General features: G+C 39.1%; 1 protein-coding gene across 1 annotated transcript in view; it reads left to right on the forward strand.

Annotated features, from left to right (window-relative positions):
* The first annotated feature begins 3,575 nt into the window (after positions 1–3,575).
* Positions 3,576–20,741, forward strand: part of OLA1 (Obg like ATPase 1) — an 86,231-nt gene continuing 69,065 nt past the window's right edge. The window contains exons 1-4 of the mRNA XM_085227798.1: positions 3,576–3,731; positions 3,931–4,031; positions 4,410–4,553; positions 9,140–9,267. Of these exons, the coding sequence (XP_085083924.1) occupies positions 3,931–4,031; positions 4,410–4,553; positions 9,140–9,267 (373 nt within the window). The 5' untranslated portion in view covers positions 3,576–3,731. The remainder of the gene's footprint in view (positions 3,732–3,930; positions 4,032–4,409; positions 4,554–9,139; positions 9,268–20,741) is intronic.

Genomic DNA, 20,741 nt, shown 5'->3' on the forward strand with positions numbered 1-20,741 from the left:
GCAGTAAATATATGTTCTGGGAAGCAGAAAGCAAAGAGTATGTTGGTGGCACAAACCACAAGGTGTTTGTTTTATTACTCTGCCTTAAATATTGTTTTTAATCGGGTACAGTAGCTCTTGGGCTGTTTGACTTGTGCACGCATTCAGAATGTACAGTAAGCTATATTTTGGCAGTACGTTTGTGTTGGAGAGTTAAGCTGACATAACTGCATTCTAGGTGTTGGTTTTTTTTCCGTTAAACTTACAGAATACATCTCACGTATCAGTTAGGATCGTTATGGTATTAGCTATATGTGCCAGTTTGAAGGGAAATTGTTTACCTTTATGATAGATTCGGATAGAAACATTCAACCAAGTAAGGCAAACCATGACTCTAGTTGTGACTCAAAAATAAAGGTATGTAAGGTGAAGTATTACATTGCCAAGAGAAGATTCCTAGTGGATGGAATCAAATGCTTTAAAATCCTTTACCTGCTGCAATGAAGTGGCTATGCCTAACAGTAAATTAGGTGTAGAAGCTGAGATGAATAGCAGGCATTGTTACAGTTAATTGCATGATGAGGTATGAAGAGTCTAAGTAAACTGTATTAAATCTTGCACAATTCTCGGATACGCAGCACTGACTGTGGTACTGTATTAAATACATGGAGTAGAAGCAGCAGAAATGGTCAACATCTTAACAATATTGTTTTATTCTTCCAGACTTCATCTGTTTTCTCAGATATCTAAAATTGGATTTATACACAAAAAATAAATATATTACTTCACATAGCAAACTGCTGATACCTGTATTGTGCCTGTGAGAAGAACAAATAAAAGTTGACTGGCTACTAGGTAAATAGCAACTCTGTCACACACAAATATTCATCTAAGTTCATTATTTTTATTTTAAGGAGACAGTCAAAATGTTTGTCTTCTGAGAGATATGCCTAAACTAAAAGGATGGACAACAAAATTGACTGACAAAACATTAGGAGGGTGAGGAAATGTAATTAATGGAAATGTTCCTTGAAAGGAGCCTTTCAGGATGTAACACTATAACAAAATCTTTTGTTGCACAGACAGGAAATAAGTTGTAACAGTGATTTTTTTTTTTCGTATGTAATTCTAAATTATGTATGAAAACAGGGAAACATGTTTCTTACATATTTTTTCTAATGTTCAAGATTATATTCCTTTTATTGTGACCTAGATGATATATAATCTGATGATACTCTCACCTTGACTCCTTCACTCTGGTGTTTTTCAAGTTCTGAGAATTTAATCTTGCGGACTTAAAATAGGACGTGCTGTAAGAACAGCTTTTACTGTCTTCTCTCCTTCAATTTTCTTAGCAGGCAAACACTTGATAGTGTCTATCTGTAATGGTTCAGAGGAACGGAGAGTCTGAGTTCAAGAAAATATCTTTAATTTAAAAGCCTTGGTCTGACTTCTGTAACTTTCCACAATTAATTTTTTTTTATGGATTCTAAATGATCCCTTTTTTTTTTTTTTTTTTTTTTTTCCCCTCCCTTAAAATCTCCAGTAAATTCCTGGATACGTACTCTGAAGAGAATTACCTTGTTATTTATTAAATTGCCGTGTGAATAGGTATAAATAAGTCTTCACGTGTCCGCACTGGGCTCCTCTTGAGCATATGCCACCTTTATTAACATAAATAAGCACGAACAGAAATGTATCAGTATGCGTGTTTCCCAGTGCTCCTTCCATCCAAAAGGATTGTTGATGTACGCTGCATATCCCTGGATGCTGGGTGTTCTACCTTTCCATTGCCCATTCCAGTGCAGGATTGTTGGGTCAGGAAGGCAACCAGAAAATGTGAACCCCCACCTCTACTTGCAATGAACAGGATTACTCCTTGTGCCTTGATGTTTCCCTTTTATTTGTGTTATTTCCAGAAGGGTTTTGCTCACCATTCATTTACAAGCAGTAATCATCTCAGAAAGCTTTTGGAGATCACATTCAATAAAGAAGCCTCTATGGGAGGACATCCTAAATAATGGCATGACATCTTTTGACAGGGCCAATTTAGGCTGAGAGAACTGTCGTTTTCTTGCTTATTTATTTATTTTTGGCAAGCTGTTTTAACAGAAGTTAGATGAAGTTAGATGAAAAATGAATTATTCCTCAGTTAAAGTATTAAAAAAAAAAACACTAAAGCAAATTATGCATGCAGCTAAGGTAAATATTTGCAGTCATCAAAGTGTCTGAAGATAACATGAACATAGATTCATGACGCAAGAAAATAATGAACTAGGCATATAATGCTGTCTGAGTCTAATCATTATGGACTCATTTTCAAATCTTTTTTTATGTTCAGAAAATGATGTAATCAAAGTAATTTGATTGGGGAATTAGTGGTCTTAATGACTCCTGCAAGTAGTTAACTATTTTCAATGCATTTATAGATTAAAATTATATATTTGTTTCTTTGAAAGAGAAAATGGAAGAATTCTTTAGAGCGATACTGGCAGTTGTAAGAATAAAGTATCCAGGCTGTGTTGCCTCATACCATGTAGAAATACTGACTTCTGAAGCCAGCCACTTTTTCCCAAAACCGAGCAGAGGGTCACATCCAGTCCCACATTTGAGGTTGAAGGGGCTCTGTGTTCCTGCTTTCTCCTTCATAGGAACTGTGGAGCTGATTCTGTAGAGTTGTTGCTGAAGCAGCGAAGATGCAGGTTATTATACTAATGATCACTCATTATACACTAAACTCCTGTTTACAGGTTAAATGGGACCCCTGCGTGGAGGTAATTTTTCTAGCACAACTGCAACGTCTTGCACATCCCTTTCACTTCCTTCTGCCTTGCCCAGCCCATTTTGGCACTGTGCTGCACAGAACCATGCAGGGCTCGATGCTCCATTGCAGGAAGATGCGGCTGTGGCCTGTGCACCTGCAGCAGCTGGCTGTGGGCTCTGCTCCCACCTCCTGCTGAGCCTCTGACTTCTTGGGCTTGGGCTGCCTGATGTGTGAATCCAGGGTTGTTTTTTTATTTGTTAACCAGCCCATTTCTTTGACTCTTTGCTGATTCTTGGGGGGAGGGATTGATTGTTTCATTCTCCCAGAAGGGGACCCCAGCTGGTTGGTGCTGCAATGCTGGGAGCCCAGGATCAGTCCTCAGTGAGATTTGGGAGTGTTTTGTGGCACACAGCAGTCTCTAGATGGGTAAGGCTCATCAACATCTGCTTTTTTTGAATGGGCGTGTGTACTTTTGCTCGTTTGATTTATAGTAAATGAGTTACTGCTATATATGCATATATAATTAAGCAAAAGCAATTTCGTTTGATTGTAAAGCATTCAAATGAGGAACTGCCATCGGCAGTAGGCATAGCACCGGACTAAGGATGTCTATGTCCGTGCACGGCTTTGGAAAAGTTATTGGATGTGGCGTGGAATTTCTGTCAAGCTCTAGGAGCGTCCTTTCATTGCGGCGCACCATTAGGCGGAGATCCACAGGCGTCCAACGGCCAGCCTCGCAGGCGGCAGCGCAGGAGCTCAGCGGGCAGCCCTGATCACCCCGGCCCGTCAGCGCAAGGAAGCCGCCTCCGCGCCGCCCCGCCCGCCTCCCGCCGCCGACCTTTCCCCTCGCGTAGGCCCGGCCAATGGGCGAAGCGGCCCCGCCTGTTCCGCCGCCGGCAGCTGCCGAGCCGGCGTGTCCGCCTCCGCGTGCCAGGGCTGCCGCTCCGCTGGGCCCCAGCCGCCGTCCCGTCCCGTTCTGTCCCGCGAGGTGAGCCTGCCTGCCTTCCGCGGGGCTCGGCGGGGCGGGTCCCGCTCCTCTTTCTTCTCCCTTCCTCTTTCTTTCCCTCCGCTCGCGGCGCGGCGGGCCCGGCAGCAGCAGGCCGCACGGCCGGGGATTGCCGGGCACCTCGGGGGGAGTCGGCCGGGGAGGTGCGGGTCCCTCACCGAGCGCTGCTCTGCGTCCCCAGATGGCCCCGAAGAAGGCAGGCGACGGGGTGAAGGCGCACCCGATTATCGGCAGGTTCGGGACGTCCCTGAAGATCGGGATCGTCGGGCTGCCCAACGTGGGGTAGGTGCCCGCCCGCCGCTTCCTGCTGTGCGCGTGTGCCCGCCGGCTCGTTTGCTTACGGGGAGGAAGGGGTGAGCGGCACCGTCAGCGAACGGGACTGCTCCTCTTGGGACTTCTGGAGAGCTGGTGAAGCAAAACTCGCCCAAGCGGCGGAAGGTGGGCCGCGGTGCCTGGCGCTGCGCTGGCCGTGGGCAGCTGCTGCGGTGTGTGTGCGGGGGGGTTGCAAGCGGCTCTTACTAGAGACGGGGCACCGGGGTCTGCTGTTGAAGTCGAGGGGCAGTTCAGTACTGAGTGTGGTTTGGGGGAAAGATGTGTTTCTACCCGGCCCTTGTACATTCTACTCGTTTGCATTTATCTAACAAAATTTCTTTCTTACAGGAAATCCACGTTTTTCAATGTGTTAACAAAGAGCCAAGCGGCAGCAGAAAATTTTCCTTTCTGTACTATTGATCCAAACGAGAGTCGAGTTCCTGTGCCGGATGACAGGTTTGACTTCCTGTGCCAGTACCACAAGCCTCCAAGGTAACTCGAGTTCTTGCTTTGTACTTTCTTGCTTAAGCAATGGAAGTAGCGTTACTGAAAGCAAACTTTTTGTGGAAGCGTACTGCGAATGCAACATCTTTGTTTTTACTGGCGTCTCCTTTAGTGTGTGTGGAAAGTGGATTCTTGTTTGGAAACGAAATGTAAGGTGCTGTCAGATCTCAGAAACTAAAATAGATGCCTGTTAATTATTAATTTCTGCTTGCTCTAACATATGGATGTGTAAAAATGAACATACATAAATCATAGTGCAAATTAGCATGCATGTCTGCTGTAGTTCAGTAGTTGGGCCTCAGTTTTTTGTGGCAAGTCTCACAGATATCTAAAAATGATCGGTCAATCATTGACCAGGAATACAATTAAACATTAGTTTAATTTTCAGGTTCAAACAAATTACTTCTGTCGGTAATTCCTTTTTTTAATATTGAAAAAGTACACTGACATGGCACTATTTACTTAAGTAAGTTGTTGTAGCTTCTCAATCCCAAGTGAGTATTAACCTTGCTCGTTAATATACAGATGAAAAATAAGATAAAATGTTTGGGCTGTTGGTTGTGAAGAAGTAATGATGTGGTTTTTAAGGTGGTGGTATTTTTTTTGTTTTTTTTTTTTTAAGACAAAGTTATAAATTGTGATATTATTACTGCTTGGCCACATGAACACAATTCTTGTTTAACTGTCATCAGCTACTTATCAGTAAAGTGACAAAGAGATAAGTAGCTCTTCCTGCTCATTTCTTATTGTCATCCCAAAGGAATACATGACCTCTTTTCTGGGGCTAAAAGAAAATAAAAACATCAGCACCACAAAAGACCCTTTAATATCACTGAATACTGTCATTGCATAGTAAATTGGATACAAGTCCTAAATCCATTTTCATTTGAATGGTATTTAGACTTTTATTTTAGAACAAGAGCGTTTGTTACTTAAAATAAATGAGTGTGGGGAGTAGTGGGTAGCTCCTCTGGGTTCAGTCACTCACAGAAGCAGTAATGGTGAGTACAGCCTCCAGTAGCCAGGAGGGACTGTGCACTGCTCTGATCCATTTGGAAACAAGCCAGAACTGGCTTTCTAAGAAGTTGTTGTGTTGTAGATATTTTGTGTTGCTACTTTTACTAATCTGACTTGTTACCTCTTAAAAAGGTGACTCCTGCTTAAAGCATACAAATGCTAGGGGAGGAAGAGGAGTTTCTCTTTCTCAAACGGATCTGATGTAAAGTTTTTAAAGGCAGAAGAGCCTGGAACCAGGGGATGAGTAACATTTGTTTTTAACAAAGAGAAAAGAGATGGGCGTTTTACCCTGGTGCTGAATAATCTGTTCTGTTGCTGGGTCAGACTGTGTAACAGGTAGATTTGGAAATGGTAGAGAAGTTTATTGAACTATTTGAGAAGTGAACACAAAGCTAGAGCTAAGAGAATTTTCAAGCAGGCATCTTGGAAACTTGCTGTGTTATGAGCTAAGTTGGACCTTTTGTGTGGCTTTTTGGGATCTCCTGGTGGGTGTGAGGTTTCATTATGCTGTACTGCATGCTACAGGGAAATCATTGGAATGGTGGTGGAGAAGAAAGACTGCGGAAATACAGAACAGAAATGAAAATAGAGCATTTTTACTGTGATGCTTCAATGTCAAGTCAAAGCCTTAGGTGTGTGATGCCTGTATTACAACTACGTAACTAGTTACACTGAATGATTGCTCGTGGAACCTTAGGAAATAAATGTATGCCTTCCCTCCTCTCAAATTTTAGCACAAATATGTTTGTACAACAAATTGCAGACTGTGTGCATGTATTTGTCTAAAAAAAAAAAAAAACCAACAACAAGAGAAGAAAGTGGTGTTTGTTACCTGGGATCTCTTTGTACCTTGGCTTAGAAAATAAAGCACTCTAATGAAGGAAATCTAATGATGTAGGAAAATGTATTAAACCACCACTGTGCTGAAGATACAGGTGTTCCCTTTTAAAGTAACTCAGTTTTTAGTAGGAACTTGAAACAAATTGGTAAGGAAGATGCCTCTTTCTTTTCTGCATAAGCCTTTGGATGCATCACTCTGTTCTAGATGGAATGTGCTGACCACTGCATTACCAAACTGCGCCTTCTTTGCCCCAGCAACTCTTGCAATCTTTGCTGTAGTGCACCTTGTACAGTGAGGGTGGTGTGCTGGCACTGTTGCTGGATTTCTGAGTGAGGTTAAAAAAAAATAAAAATAAAAAAAATAAAAATAAAAACCCTTGCTCCAAGATTATGTATGTGCTTAAAATATAGAGGCATTTCTGGATGCTGTGGTGTTTCGTGTTACACATTACTGTGACATGCTTCGTGGTAGATCAGTGCTGTACTGATGTGTGCAAACGATCTGTTGGTGCCACCTGTTCCTGGTGATCATGTGAAGCTCAGTGACATTCATCTAATGCTGGCTAACAAATCTTAAGAAACGGAAATTAATCTGCTTAGAGAAATGTGAAAAAGAAAATCCAGTAATTTTTGTTCTTTAAAAAGTACTAAAGCAGTTGATTCTGTGGTACTTTCTCCCCCATTTTTGCAGTATTTTTTGTTTGCCTAATTTCACGATGTTCACTGTCTTTCAGGGCATAGGCAAGTGTGAATAGTTCCTGCCTTTTCTCCTTATCTCCGTGTTCATTCATAGAGATTCAGGTTTAGGGAGTGAGCTGCTGGGTGCAGTGGTGCTTTGCATGTTAGTTTTGCGATAGCTGAGAAGGAGAAACCATCCTGGATATTCTATCTTCAAAGGTCTCTCTTTCTATTAGTAAGTTGTGAAATAAGCTGGTGTTTGGAATTCATTGTCTGGCACCTGGAGTTGATTCTCGTGATAGTGGTCTATCTGCATATGAAGAGGCTGTTTTGCTCTAATGTGCCATCTTTGTAGTGTGTGTTCTTCTGATGGCTGGCCAGGAAGATAATCTACGGAATGTACAGAGGAAAGAAAGCATTCCTAACAATGCCTTTGTTTTTCTTAAAATAGTTTAAAATTATAATGGAGAAGTGTTCTAAAACATGGTGTTTGTTTACCTTGCTGTTAACTTAGTTATTTGGCAGAAAGCAAAGAATTCTGATAATCCTAATGGAGAGGTTGCTGCTATTTGTAGTGAGGGTTTTATTAGCTCTACGTTTTTATCAGATGAAAGAAATTACTGTGTTAATGCATTTATGGGGTTACTGATTTCTGTCTTCAGAATGTGCGTTACTTTTGGTAGTGCCTTAATGGTCACTGATTGCTGTTTCCATTTGAGCTTATAATTATAAATTATAATTAAAAACAACAACAAAAAAGATTTTGCTAAGAAAACCATAGTGGGACAAAAGTGTGAAGCTTTCAAAGTTTATTTACTTCAAAAGGTATTTATATTCTTTCGCATAAGCTGTGTTGTAAATATTTTTTTCCATATTTTCTAACCTCACCATTTTGAGTATTGTGCTGTGTTCTGGTTCGTTTCTAATCACATCACAAAGTTTTGAATGGTGTAAAACATATAATTAAGTTCCTGCCTAAACTAGCAGGTTTAGTGATGCTTTGAACTTAACCTTGGTGAAGATGATGATTTTTTCCAGATCCTGTACTATGAGGTCAGTTTATTATCTGAAGAAATCATTTTTCTTGTGAAGTGTTAGAGGAATGTTGAAGACAAAAATGAGAGACTTCTTAGCTTTAGTCACATCTTTTCACCAGCGTTACGAAAGCTGTGGATTTGGACACCTTCTGTTACATCTACAGTTGATAGTATGGTTGTGTTTATCTTAATGTAGTTAGTACTAATGAAATATAAGGGTGACAATTTAAGTTGTTTAATGGAAATTAAGTACTGTTCCTTTTGTTTACGTGTGTTTTCAAGCCATTGGGTTGGAGGTCCTGATGCCTAAGGCTTGCTTTTTGTAGTCTTTCAAATGAGGAATTTGCACCATTTCAGCAGGATTCTCTCTGCCACTGTTAACGGTGGTATGGACATTTGTGTAGATCACGTGAAGGTGCTCTTAGTCAACATTTAATCACATTTTTGGTTGTTGTTTTCCTCAGATGGATTTTGAGAAGCAATTTTTGTTTGAATGTAGTTGGTGTTAAGTATCACCACTTTGTATCTATTAAAATGTCATCTTCAACTAGACTACTTTGCTGCTTTCTTTCCAATTGTTTACATAACCCTGACCACCACCACTACTACTAGTTAATACTACCTGTTTTAATCAATGCTGCTTAAAATATGCCCTTCTGACAAACTTGCTTCACTTACTGAACTAACAGTGGAGGGGAAGACAGCACTGATGAGCACTGAGGTGTTTTATCCCTTTGGTGCTATGAAAACTGCTCCGTGATAAGCATTTTATTTCAGCATTCTGAGATTGTTTGAAAGAAGTTTTACTTGAAGAAGGAGGAGTAGGAAATCTTGTGTTTTTTTTTTTTTTTTTTTTTTAATAACGTGGCTATAAAGATATTGTTATGTGCAACTTGTTTTGGAAAAAGAAACTATTTTATTTTCGTATTCTGGACTTATTTCTGTGATGAACATTTTGACCAATATGCTTCAATAATGAAACTTTCAACTTTTATCTTCCAGCAAAATTCCAGCCTTTCTGAATGTAGTGGATATTGCTGGCCTTGTGAAAGGAGCCCATACTGGCCAAGGCTTAGGAAATTCCTTTTTGTCTCATATTAACGCCTGTGATGGGATCTTTCATCTGATGCGTACGTAAACTCCATTTTTTAAGTTGACTCTATATCTTAAGGACAGCATTGCTGTACTTTAACTAATAACTGTTGAACAAATAGCCATTAAAATGTAACTGCTTTTACTCATCAACTCTAAGTCGTCAAGTTCGGGGTTCCCCCTACTCACTCCCTCCCCCAGAAAGCCCAAAAGCACTACAACAAATTGAAAATAACTGAAGAACCTCATCTTCTGGTGAATAGTGAGTATCTTTCTTTATGGTCATTGTGCTGGAGACTTAAAAGTGAACTGAACTTTTGGAAACATTCATAAAGGCTGCTCTGAAAGTAATGCCTCTATTTTTATTACATTGGCACATGACATCAGAAGCAGATGTGGGTGGTGTGACAGCAGAGGTTGAACCTTCCCACCAGTATTCCAGTACATGCTGTTGCCGTGTGACAGATGGCAGTTGATATTCATTGATACTTACTGAGTGTGTAAAGAGACCAAACAGTGGATGTAGTACAGTGAGGTGGTGGATGGTGTTTTGGTGATGATACCATGCCATAGCACCTGTGAAATAGTGGTCACCTTCACTGCCGCAGGTTTTTACGAGTGCAGTGTGCACTCTTGATCATCACGGTCAAAAATGCGTAACTAATGATGGTGAGTATGTTGAAAAATAGGATTCTGTAGCCAAGGATTTGCTCTATCAAAGAGTGCTTTTTGTATGTGTTTTAGTTTCTGTGGACATAAATAGGAGGCATTACTTTTGGAGCAACATACGTAGAAATGGTTGGTAGAAAAAGAAAATACTGAGTTAATAGCAAATTCTAGAATTTTGTTCTTAAGGGCAAGCCTTACATATTTATTCTCGTGGTGATTTCTCTGAGAGTTACACTGAAGCCCTGTGACTTCTGAGTACTTTTCATTTAGACCAACACAAAACCTAAAGGTGTGCAATATTACAGCAGTGATTTAGATGGTCAGAACCATTGCTCCCTTGAACTTGAGCATATACTTTGAGTAGAATAGCAAATCGTGGGACACTGATTGCAGCTAAGCACTTAACGTTGTTTAAAATGCTGTGAGAAGGTGAGGACAGATCTTCAGTTGGACAGAGTGAAGTAAGTCTTTTGATCTTCTGCATCGCTTTAGGAAGTAGTTCCACATGTGAAGGCTGTACTGATACATTTGTATATTGTAAACATTCATGTTCTGGTATCTGAGAACTGTTTCTACAGAATCCCTAGGAAAAAGGGGAAATCAGACTCAAGATTGTCGTACTGGGTTTTTAATTACAGTTTTGTCTGATGTAAGTTGAGACCATGTGATAAACTGTTTAGATTTGCTCTGTTTCATATTTATGTCATATTTAATGCTTGTGAAGGAACAAGTTGATATAATATCCAGTACAGAAAATGCTTTTTAATGTATATGCTGAATAATCCAGTGAATTGTCTCAGGCTATTAAAAAGATGAATACCATTTGTTATCATTTTTGGGTTTTGAAAAAGCAGTGAGACTGTTACTGTGGGGTTTCAGACCATTCAGGCATTTACTTTGTATTCTTTGAGTTTAGATCTATCAATTTAGTCTTTCGTGTACTTGTCATATGTTTCAGGGCTTTCATGGATTCTGAAATGTAATGGTTGTGAAATGATTGTTCTTTTCCTTCAGTCTTTGAGATAAAAAACGGTGCTGGAATTGTTTGTTAAATACTGCTTTTTCCTTTTTCTTTTTTCAAAATCTTAGTCTTCCTTTTCCTCTGCTCTTGCTAGACATGCTGTAGCCAGAATGCAAGTTAGTCATGAGGTGTTGTAAAATTTCTCTTCATTGCCCAGTAAGCACAAAGATCTTTCTAAGTGTCATTTGGAGTTGTTAATAGAGCTAGTAAGTAAAAACAAAAAAACAACCAAAAACTAATGCAAAGTAGTCTAATTAAGACACATACAACTATACAACTTTTTTAATATGCTTTTTTTTCCTTCCAAAAAACTGCATTATTTCTGCTTTCTTTTTCCTGCAGAACTGTAAAAGTAAAGATATGACACTGAAAGCTATGAGTAGCCTCTCTAGCAAATTAAAAACAAATATCTACGGTTTATGTAACACAAACTCTTGTTAAAATTTGTATCTCAGACGAGTTTTTTACATACTGTGTCAAAGTATAAAAATGTATAAACTTTTTCTATATGTTGAAATGCTTTTTACACTCAGCCACCTTTCAAAATTATTTCCAATCTAAAAATTCTTTCTTACAAGTCTGTGGCACATCTGGTGCATGCACTATTTCTGTCAGATTTTAGAGACCACACAAACTGTTTTTCTGAATCCTTAAACTTTACAGGTCCTGAGAGGATGAAGCTTCTTTGTTGCCTTTTATCAGAGCTCAGTCCAAATTCTTAATGGACCTTAAGCTGCCTTAAGAAACCAGTGCCTGGGAGTGGCCATTAGTTCTGAGCACAGCTCATAGGCACTGGATTTCTATAGCAGTGCAGAAGATGACTTGACAGCAATCCAAACAGATTGCTTCTGTTACAGGGAGAAGCTGTGGACTGGTAGGTGAGGCTTTGTGTGCCAGCAAGATGGGAAGTAGGTGTTACTGAAGATTGAAAAATGGTGGCAACAGAAATGCTCTTGGGGAGAGATGCACTAAGAAGTGATCTGGGGAAATAAGCAGAACTGACTAAAAAGCTGCTGGGCTCTTGCATGGCATTGTCAGGTAAAAATCAGTACAGACTTGTCATCAACAGGGAGATCACTTAAAAATAGGAAGAAATTTTTAGGTCGTCACTTTTCAAAGCGTGAAAAATTTAGTGTTTGTCTTCACTTGTGCTTTGAGTTGATCTGGAACAAATTTTCACGTCAGAGAACTGAAACTGTTGCTCCCAATCCTTATCCTGTTGTCATGCATCACCGCTGCAGGCGTTAATGGCTAGCATGTGCAGCAGAGCCTGTCCATGAATTGGTCTTTTCTTCTCTTTGCATGGCAGGCAGAAGGTCAAAAGTGGGTTGTTGTGGGGTCCTCGATATATTCAGGTATGCGGATTTTGAAGAAAGACTTGTTAGGCAAACTGGTGGGCACATCATCCTGAAATTGAAAAGTTTGGTAGCCCACATGGGTTTGGTTTTATGGAACTTAATGGCCATTATCAGTGTAATCATCTAATTTCTCCAAAAAAGTAAGTAAGTAGGTGTGACGTGGCTGCCGATCTGAAATGCAGTTGGGGAGGGCAGTGAGAGGAGAGGCAGAAAAAAAAATTTTCTGGGAAAAAAAGGCTCATTAACTTCTCAAAAGATTGGATTTATATTATCGGACACCATCAGAACAGGATTAGTGGAAAAATAATTTTCTTTGAGTATTGTTTTGCTTTTTCCAGACAGCAGGTTTACTCTAGACAAATGGGCTTTGAAAGAGTTATATTGCTAAAGTTCCTGTATGATTGCCATATTTCTTTGATTAAGCATCTCTTACTTTGCAGGTATTTTGAGATATGACTTTTTGTGTGTGCTTGAATTTGTAGCAAACATAACTTTCATTGCGTGGAAAAACGTGTTAATCCTAAAAAGAAAAAACAGATATCCCATGTTTATAAATAGCTTTTTATGCAGATCTCACTAGACTCGTTTTATCTTTTGTGTTGATGAACCCCATTCAGGAGGATTGTCCTTTGCACTGAATTTCTGTTCCTTTTAGTTTAGTTGCATAACAGGTAATGTAGTGAGACAAACTTCAGGCATCTCACTGAAGTCCTAGGGTAATGGTTTCGGTCCTGTTTTTCTGTATTCACTGGGGATATATTGATTTTTACTTTCCTTAAGACAAGAGGTCTGTCTGTAGCTGCTAGCTCCCGTGACAGGATTCCCTGGCGTTTCCCCTGAGCTACCCGAAGGTTTCCAAGGCAGGTGGTTGCGTATCACTTCGTCCACCGCAAGGTTTGACAGCTGCAGCTCTGACACCCTCAGCAATAAGTATAATTACCTTTCTGTTGAAACTGTGGAAGTTGTGTATGGTGTTTGCCTGCCTTGTCTCTTGCGTAGCGTAAAGCTGAGGTGAAAAGAGATTTCTCTAATTCTTTAGTTTTCTTACTTCGTTTCAATGCAGTACCCTCGGGCCGTGAAATGCTCCTGGGTTTTCTGTCTTCAAACTTCCATATCCTGGATACACTGTTACTTTCACTGCGACATAGTGTTTGTTTAAACCAAGGAAAACAATGTTTTCATGCTTTAACTTCACTTTACCTACAATGAAGCAGCAACAAACAGGAGGTAGAGCAATAGGATAAGTGAAAGAAGGCAGCGTGCTGTATTTTTGTGCGATAAGCAACAGTACGAAGGGGATTCTCTTAGCTGAGCAAATAAGGCATCAAGAGGAGTGCTGTATATTTTTTTGTTTGATATTTCCTGTAGCTTTTTTTCCTATTGAGGTGCACAAACTGAAATGGACTTACTTTGAGGTAAACAACTGGATCTCAATACTTCTATTCTAATTTCAGAGGTTATCTGGGGGGAAAAGGAGTATTTTTTATTTCTGGCTGAATCTAAGAATGATAACCTTTGTTCAAGCATGCTTTACTCACTTATTATTGGCTGAATGAATGGGGAGTTTAATTTTAATTTTTTTCCTGTCCTGGATAATAGCATGTACAGCATTATTACCAAAATAACCTGGTGTATGCTCTAGACTGGTTAAGGCCTGTTCCATTTGTTGAGTTTCATTGTTTGGAATGAAGTGGTTCTGTTGCCCAAGTTTCAGGTGGATTTATAGTTTTAATTGCAGTGGGAATGTTTTCATGTTGGCATGAGGCAGGCTGGGGAGGGCTGTCATATTGTTTCTTCCCTGTTTATATGGCCCTAACTGTTTTAACCTTTTACAGCAGATCTGTCCCAGGTACTTGCAGAAAAGAAAATGACTTTGGATGGTGGATTAAAAATGGCAACCGTACTAGAAGTGCAAATTTAAGAGTTGCCCTTAGCTGATACTTCAGTAAGGAAATAGCAGGTGTCAGTTGTGTCCTTGCTACCACTCTCAGTCAAGTATTGAGTATTCTGAATGTTAAGCAGCCTTGTACAGCTCTTAATGCTTTCGAGGTTCCTTTTATACTGATGTGTACAAGCTTGCTTATCATTAGTTCTTTCTCACATAAAAATAAACTGTTTGTGATGCGTTTTTTTTTTTTTTTTTTTTTTGTATGGATGATATGAGCAGGAGTGCTTGATTTCTACTCTCTACCTTACTGTGGTTCTGTATCAGCAAGCAGAACTGGAGCACGTGGGTAACAACCACATCTGGCCTGTGTAACCCTATTGATCCTGCAGTATGGCCAGCTGTGGAAAACTGCTTTTAAATTTCCCAGGGCTTTTACTTAGGCAAATAAAATTAATTTGTTCACCTTTTGGTGAACAAATATGTATAAAATTCACGTTTTGTACCTTCGAACTGTTTGCAGTATGTTCATCTGCTTTATCTTCCATAGAAGAATGTGCCTCCTTTTCTGGGCACATGAGTGAGGGCTGTGGAAAAGGTGCTGGAAAATTGTCAGCACTCTAATGACTTATCCTTTGTCTTTGATGAATAATGGGTCACCAGGCTGAATGAACATGACACCTGAGCTGTAAGCTCTAAGCTCAGGTAGCTATGGTTTAATGCAGAAACAAACTCAGGTGAGGGTTTGAATACTCTTTATTCTTAAACTTCGGCACTAGTGGTTGTTCTTTAAGAGCTGCATAAGCCTGAGTGTAGGGAGCAAAAATGTTGTATTGCTGAGTAGCATCCTTTTAATCTGTGATAATTAAACAAATGTCTCTGAGAGAGAGAGAGAGAGAGAGATTTTCTTTTTTCAGAAATAGAATGGGAGCTGTCAACGTTCAAATGTTTATGTTACTTTTCAAGAAATCCAAAGTTTCTTTTGCACTGAGGTTCCCTTTTGCTGTTCCAAGTTAAATTTTGAATGTGATGTACGTAGGGGGCTTCTTTTCAGTCTCAGGTATGATAAGTTCTGCAGATTTAGTTAATTACTTATGCTCATTGAAAAGGAAATTTATTCTGCTTAAGTTCTTCTCTAGTCTTTATTGCAGTTTGTTAATGCTAGAATTGTAAGTCTGATGGTAATTGAAGTTACAAAGGATTTTGGAACCTACTTTGCCATTCATCTTTAGCCTAATTCATTGTTTCTCTGTGTCCAATGTCTTTTTCTCATCAGAACATGATGTTTTTATGAAAACATAAAAATTTCTTATCTAAAGGCCACCACTCTTGTTGGAGTAGTAGCATCTAATGCCGTTCTATTTATAGATGGAACTTGTTAAATTTCCTCAGCAGGGACTTAAAGCTATGACCTTATAGGCCAGAAGCAGGAGAGCTACATACTGAGCTACAAGGACAATTTCTCAATTCTAAAGAATACGTAGAAAAATTTCTAATATACTGTGCTGTGAGTCATAAAGTACTTGACGAGTAAACCCCTCCCTCCCCTGAGAATAAAGACCAGACAGGTTGTCTTCACTGAGTCATTGCTATTATTTGACCTGTGACTACTTTTGTTATAGATCTGTGTGTCATATAGCTGTGTGTAATTGCTATTTAGGCAATACAGGTGAGACATTTTTCTCTGTAATATCTTAAAGAAATTATCAGGATATGACAGTGTATTCAAAAACAGTCACCTAAACACACTCAAATGTTTGCCTCCTTAATTGGATGTTGTTGTTGTTGGGGTAAGATATCTTGGCTTTACATATAGTTTAACATCTTGTAAGTTATTTCTTTGCTTCAAGCTTTCTTGAAAGCTTGAAGGTAGCAGTCCTGCAGTATTTTTTAATTTTTTTTTTTTTTACTTCTTGCTATGCTACAAAATGTGAAAACCTGTTTTTCTTTGGGTGGAGGAATGTCACACTAGAAAAGGTAAAACCAAGAATTCCTTGCAAGAATTTGGAAATAGACAACTAACTGGATGTTGATAAGCATCACTTTGTTAGGTACAGCAATTGTATGATAAAGATGAGTAGTCTGTAGACTGAGCATGTTGTAGTTTCACATCCAGGAAGTTGCTTTCTCAAAAAAAGCTGCTTGTCTTTTTTTGTTTTAACAAGTGAAGTTTTCATTAGAACTTTGCATTTAATTCTTGGAAGCACTTCTTGTTTCCTAATTCATCCGTAGACTTCCCAGAAGGAAAGCATGGCCATATTCCCTAATCTACCTGAGGACGTTTGCTCTGGAAAGAGCAGAAGCAGTTACATTTTTGTGCTCGTGGGTCATCACTATACCTTGTCACTATGGCTAGGGAGTATGCAAGTGTGCCAATATCAAATGAGCTAGTTTAGTTATTGCTGAGGCTGCTGTGAAATTAGGTGGCTTCACAGTAAGCAGACAAGGAGCAATTGCAAAAGTGACCATACTGCGTCATTTGTGGGATCGGTGGCCTCCAGGTGGGGGAAACTAATGTATCAGCACCTACTATAGATGTACAAGCAGTGTAGTTTTTTGTGCCTTGAGGGTTCTTTTATCTTCCTGTCCTGAAATTAGTGCTAAAATCTAAGATTTTTAAGCAAGAAAAAATTCTGGAACAACAGTAATCTAGCTGAAGAAGACAGAAAATATGTTTGAAGTACTTGTGAAGATGGGCAGTGGTGAGCACTGTGAACATTGTCTTGGGCTGGACCATTATGTTTTACTTAAAAGAACTTTGCCCTGTCATGGGCTCGTGTTCAGTTCATATTCTTAAAACAAATATGTGCACATCATGGACTTAGCTTCATTTTATTTACATTTAAATAAGATTTATGCTTACAAGTTGCTGTGAGTACAGTTCATGTTTTGCTATATCATCTTGTCCTCAAAAAAAAGAATTAATTTCTCTGAGTAGTCTGTACTTGTTGGTATACCCAATACGTGGTGTATTACCTGCAGTGCTATTGTGCACGTGTTCTGTTATCTGCAGCTGCACTTGTGCACATAAATGTTTTTGGACTTCTCCAACCTACTCACCTCTATTTCTTCCTGCTAATGTATCTTTATGTAGGTGAAGTCAAGCAGTGTTTCCCTAGTGTGGATCTGTGAGACTGCTTTGAACTGAGTGGTGGGGAAAAAAATCCTCAAAAAGAAGCCCAGGAAATAACTGGACTTAATTATTATTCTGACTAGGAATTATGTATCTTAGCCCTAAAATGGGGCTTCTGACTTAGTTGGGATGTGTAATTGCAAATCTTAATTAAAATACAGTTAGGCAAATCTGTCTGTGGTCCTGCGTAATGTCAATTTTATGCTTCCTTTTTCTTTGCTGTGGTTCTGTGAGTGCTTGAAAGTCACTGACAGCAATTATTGCATATTAGAAAGCCAAACAACATATTTACCCTTACCAAAAGAAAAGCCCTAAGAGGTGTATATCTAAACAAAATCTCTGCACAGTAATCCAGTTTGTATGCAGCCTTTTTTTTAGTCTGAGACTGTTTAATAAGCTGACAGAAAAACCTTTGCTTAAGTTTTCTTTCAGAATTGCCATTTATTGGAGCAATCCCGGTTCCCACAATGACCAAAATGCCACTTCCAGAAAAACGGGTGCCCTCCCTACCCTAGTTCATACTTTGTGCCTAACTCACACAGCGTGCTAAGTCTGTCTTTTGGTAGCATTTGCAGCTCCATATTCAAATATCTTTTCTCATCTATATGCTGCCACTTTCGTGTGTGCTGATGGAACTGATTGTAGAACCACACAGAAAAATGGCTTTGGAACCAGTTTTGTTTTAAAAAATAACCGTATTCTTTTTACTGGGTTATTTTAAAAACAGATCACTTTTCTAATCAGGTTTAAAGTGTGACTCAAACAATCATGCTGTTCTGGCTGAGGAAGGATTAGGCTCATTCGATGAGTTGAAAAAATGCCCCTAAGAAGTCAACTATAGGAAATCTCTGATACAAATTGCATAGTTTGGTTTTTTTTTTTTTTCTTCTCATTTTATTTCCCTGAAGCATTAAGCTTTCTCTGGGCTCTTTCTCACATCTCCAGGGTCTGGGATTCTTAAGGGGCAGTGCTAGCAGTAAAGATTGAAGCAAAGGAGGAGTTGAGTAACTCTGCCTTCTCTGTGTCCTCCATTACCAGGGCACTCAGTTCATTCAGCAACAGACCCACATTTTCTCTAGTCTTCCTTTTGCTGCTGACATACTTAAATAATTTTTTTATTGTCCTTGACCTCACTCGCCAGGTTTAATTCCAAGTCGGCTTCAGCCGTCTTTGTTGTATTGCTGCGTGCCTGTTCCTGTACTCCTCCCAAGTAGCCAGACCCTTTTTCCACATTCCATAGACTTTCTTCTTCCATTTGAGTTTTTCCATGAGCTCCTTGTTCATCCATGCAGGTCTCCTGTCTGGCGTTGTACTCTTAGGAAAGCACTCATCTGAGCTTGAAAAAGTGGTGCTCGAATGTCAACCAACTCTCTTGGGCCCCCTACCTTCCAATGCTCTTAACCCATAGGATACCTCCAAGTAGGTTCTTGGAGAGTTCAAAGTTGGCTGTCCTGAAGCTGAAGTTCAGGGCTGCAAGCCTTACTTTTCTTCTTGGGTTTATAAGTGATTTTTTTTTTTTTTTAATTAATCATTTCTCTATGGCATATCAACAGATTTTTGTGATTTGATTTCTCCCTGCTTTGGAACTTCCAAAGTGTCAGGTTTCCTGCAATTATTTCGTAGTGTATTTCAGAATAGATTTTTATTTCAGAATTTATTTTTTTATCCTGTAATCCTGTGTGGAAGAACACAATGAGCTGGATTTAAGTGTTGGATGATTATGTTGGCAGCAGTTGCTTGAGCAGCTTTGAAAGCTATTGTTTTCATATTGATGCCAAGGGGATTCTCTAGCCTCAGATAACAACCTGAAGTCTCACTGCTTGCAGGCAATTAACAAATGCATTAAAATAATAACCCACAGGTGACCATCTGTTGTTGTGGAATACGTCAGAAACGTTACTTTTAGTTGTTAGTTTGAGTTTTGCAGTTAAAGTAAGTAAGTAAGTAAAGCTTCAGTATTTGTACAAGATTTTCAGAACCTCCTTGTTTATCCTTAGGTATGGAATTTATTTTCTGAGAATTCAAGCATTACATGGTTAATTTAATCCTTATGGAAAGTAGTTTAAAAACTTTCTTGAGGAAATCAACCACTACCCATCTTCCTTTTTTTTTTTTTCCCCAGCCATATGCTGCTACTCCCTTGTCTCTCACTTCTCCCCCAAAGAACTCAAAACACTGTCAGGCAGGTTTTTCTTTCAATAATGACAATGGCAGATAAGCTCATATACCTCAAACTCAGTTCTAGTTATAAAAAATGTTTGACCATAGGTTTGTATTTTAGTACTTACTGAGATAGCTGTTGATGAGATCGCAGTTCCTTGAGGCTTACTAAATATTTTTATGCGCCAGGCTTTGGTGTGAAAATTAATGTCTGAAAAATAAATAGCAGTAGGAATGAGAAGTCAAGTGCGTGAAAGTCAAGTGTGTTGCAAACTGAGGAAGGGCATAGCAAGAAGAATGTGCACTACCTGGAAGGGGCTGCTTGCTTTTGGGGAGATATGGGAAGATAGCCAGCGTGAAGCTCCAGGGTGAGCTCTGAAGTGTTGCAGCACAGAAAGATGGATCCAGTGAACATCACTATGGAAATTGTGTATATGTATATTTTGTGTGCAAGATAGAAATATTGATGTGTCATGTTTTTTAATTGTTAGGGATGGTATGGCAAAATTGCCATGCAGAGGAGAAGTCTAATATCTTGGTATGTGCATTTAATCTATCTAAAACACTTAAATGTTTTAATGATAAGCAGGCGCTTATTTCACAGTTTAATTACAAGGCAGACTAGAAAGATTGTTTCAGCTTGCTTATTGCATTTTTCGCCTTCTCAATTTGTCTTTCAGAATTTTCTAACATAGCTGAGCCAGTCAATACCACTCCACCTATATTCTAATCTGAATTAACTGTGTGCTTATAGTGTCTTTTTGTTTGGAATTCTTTTGTGCTTAAATTCAAGTGAGAAGTTTATCGTGCATTACACACTGTGGGTGTTGTAATTATTTTTTTAACATCAATTTGTGTGCAGAAAGAAAATAAAACTTTATTGGACTATGCCAAGTTTAGAGGAAAAAAAAAATAGCATGTTTCTGTAGTGCTTCTCTTAGTCCAGAACTGCAGCAAGCAAGAGCTGAAGCACATGGCTGTGTCTGTTGGTTTAGAGACTTGAAAATAAAGAATTTCCTTCAACTGCTTTGCAATATTCCACTACTGTTTGAAATGGGGAAAAAAAAAATAGTCTTATGTTAAATTGATGTAATTTATATGTAACAGAGTACTGCTTAAATACCGAGTGCTTTGTGCAGTTAGAGAACATTCTGAGTGCATGCAGAATGCCCAAGATCTAGCCTTAGCTCACTTTTTGGCTTTATCACAATAATAAATAATTTTTCCCAAGACATGATTCATCTTTGTAGTTAGTATGTTGAGCTTTTATTTGTAGCAATTATGTT

The sequence above is a fragment of the Meleagris gallopavo genome, chromosome 7, assembly GCF_905368555.1.
Source record: "Meleagris gallopavo chromosome 7, MGAL_WU_HG_1.1, whole genome shotgun sequence".
In the NCBI taxonomy this organism is placed as follows: Eukaryota; Metazoa; Chordata; class Aves; order Galliformes; family Phasianidae; genus Meleagris; species Meleagris gallopavo.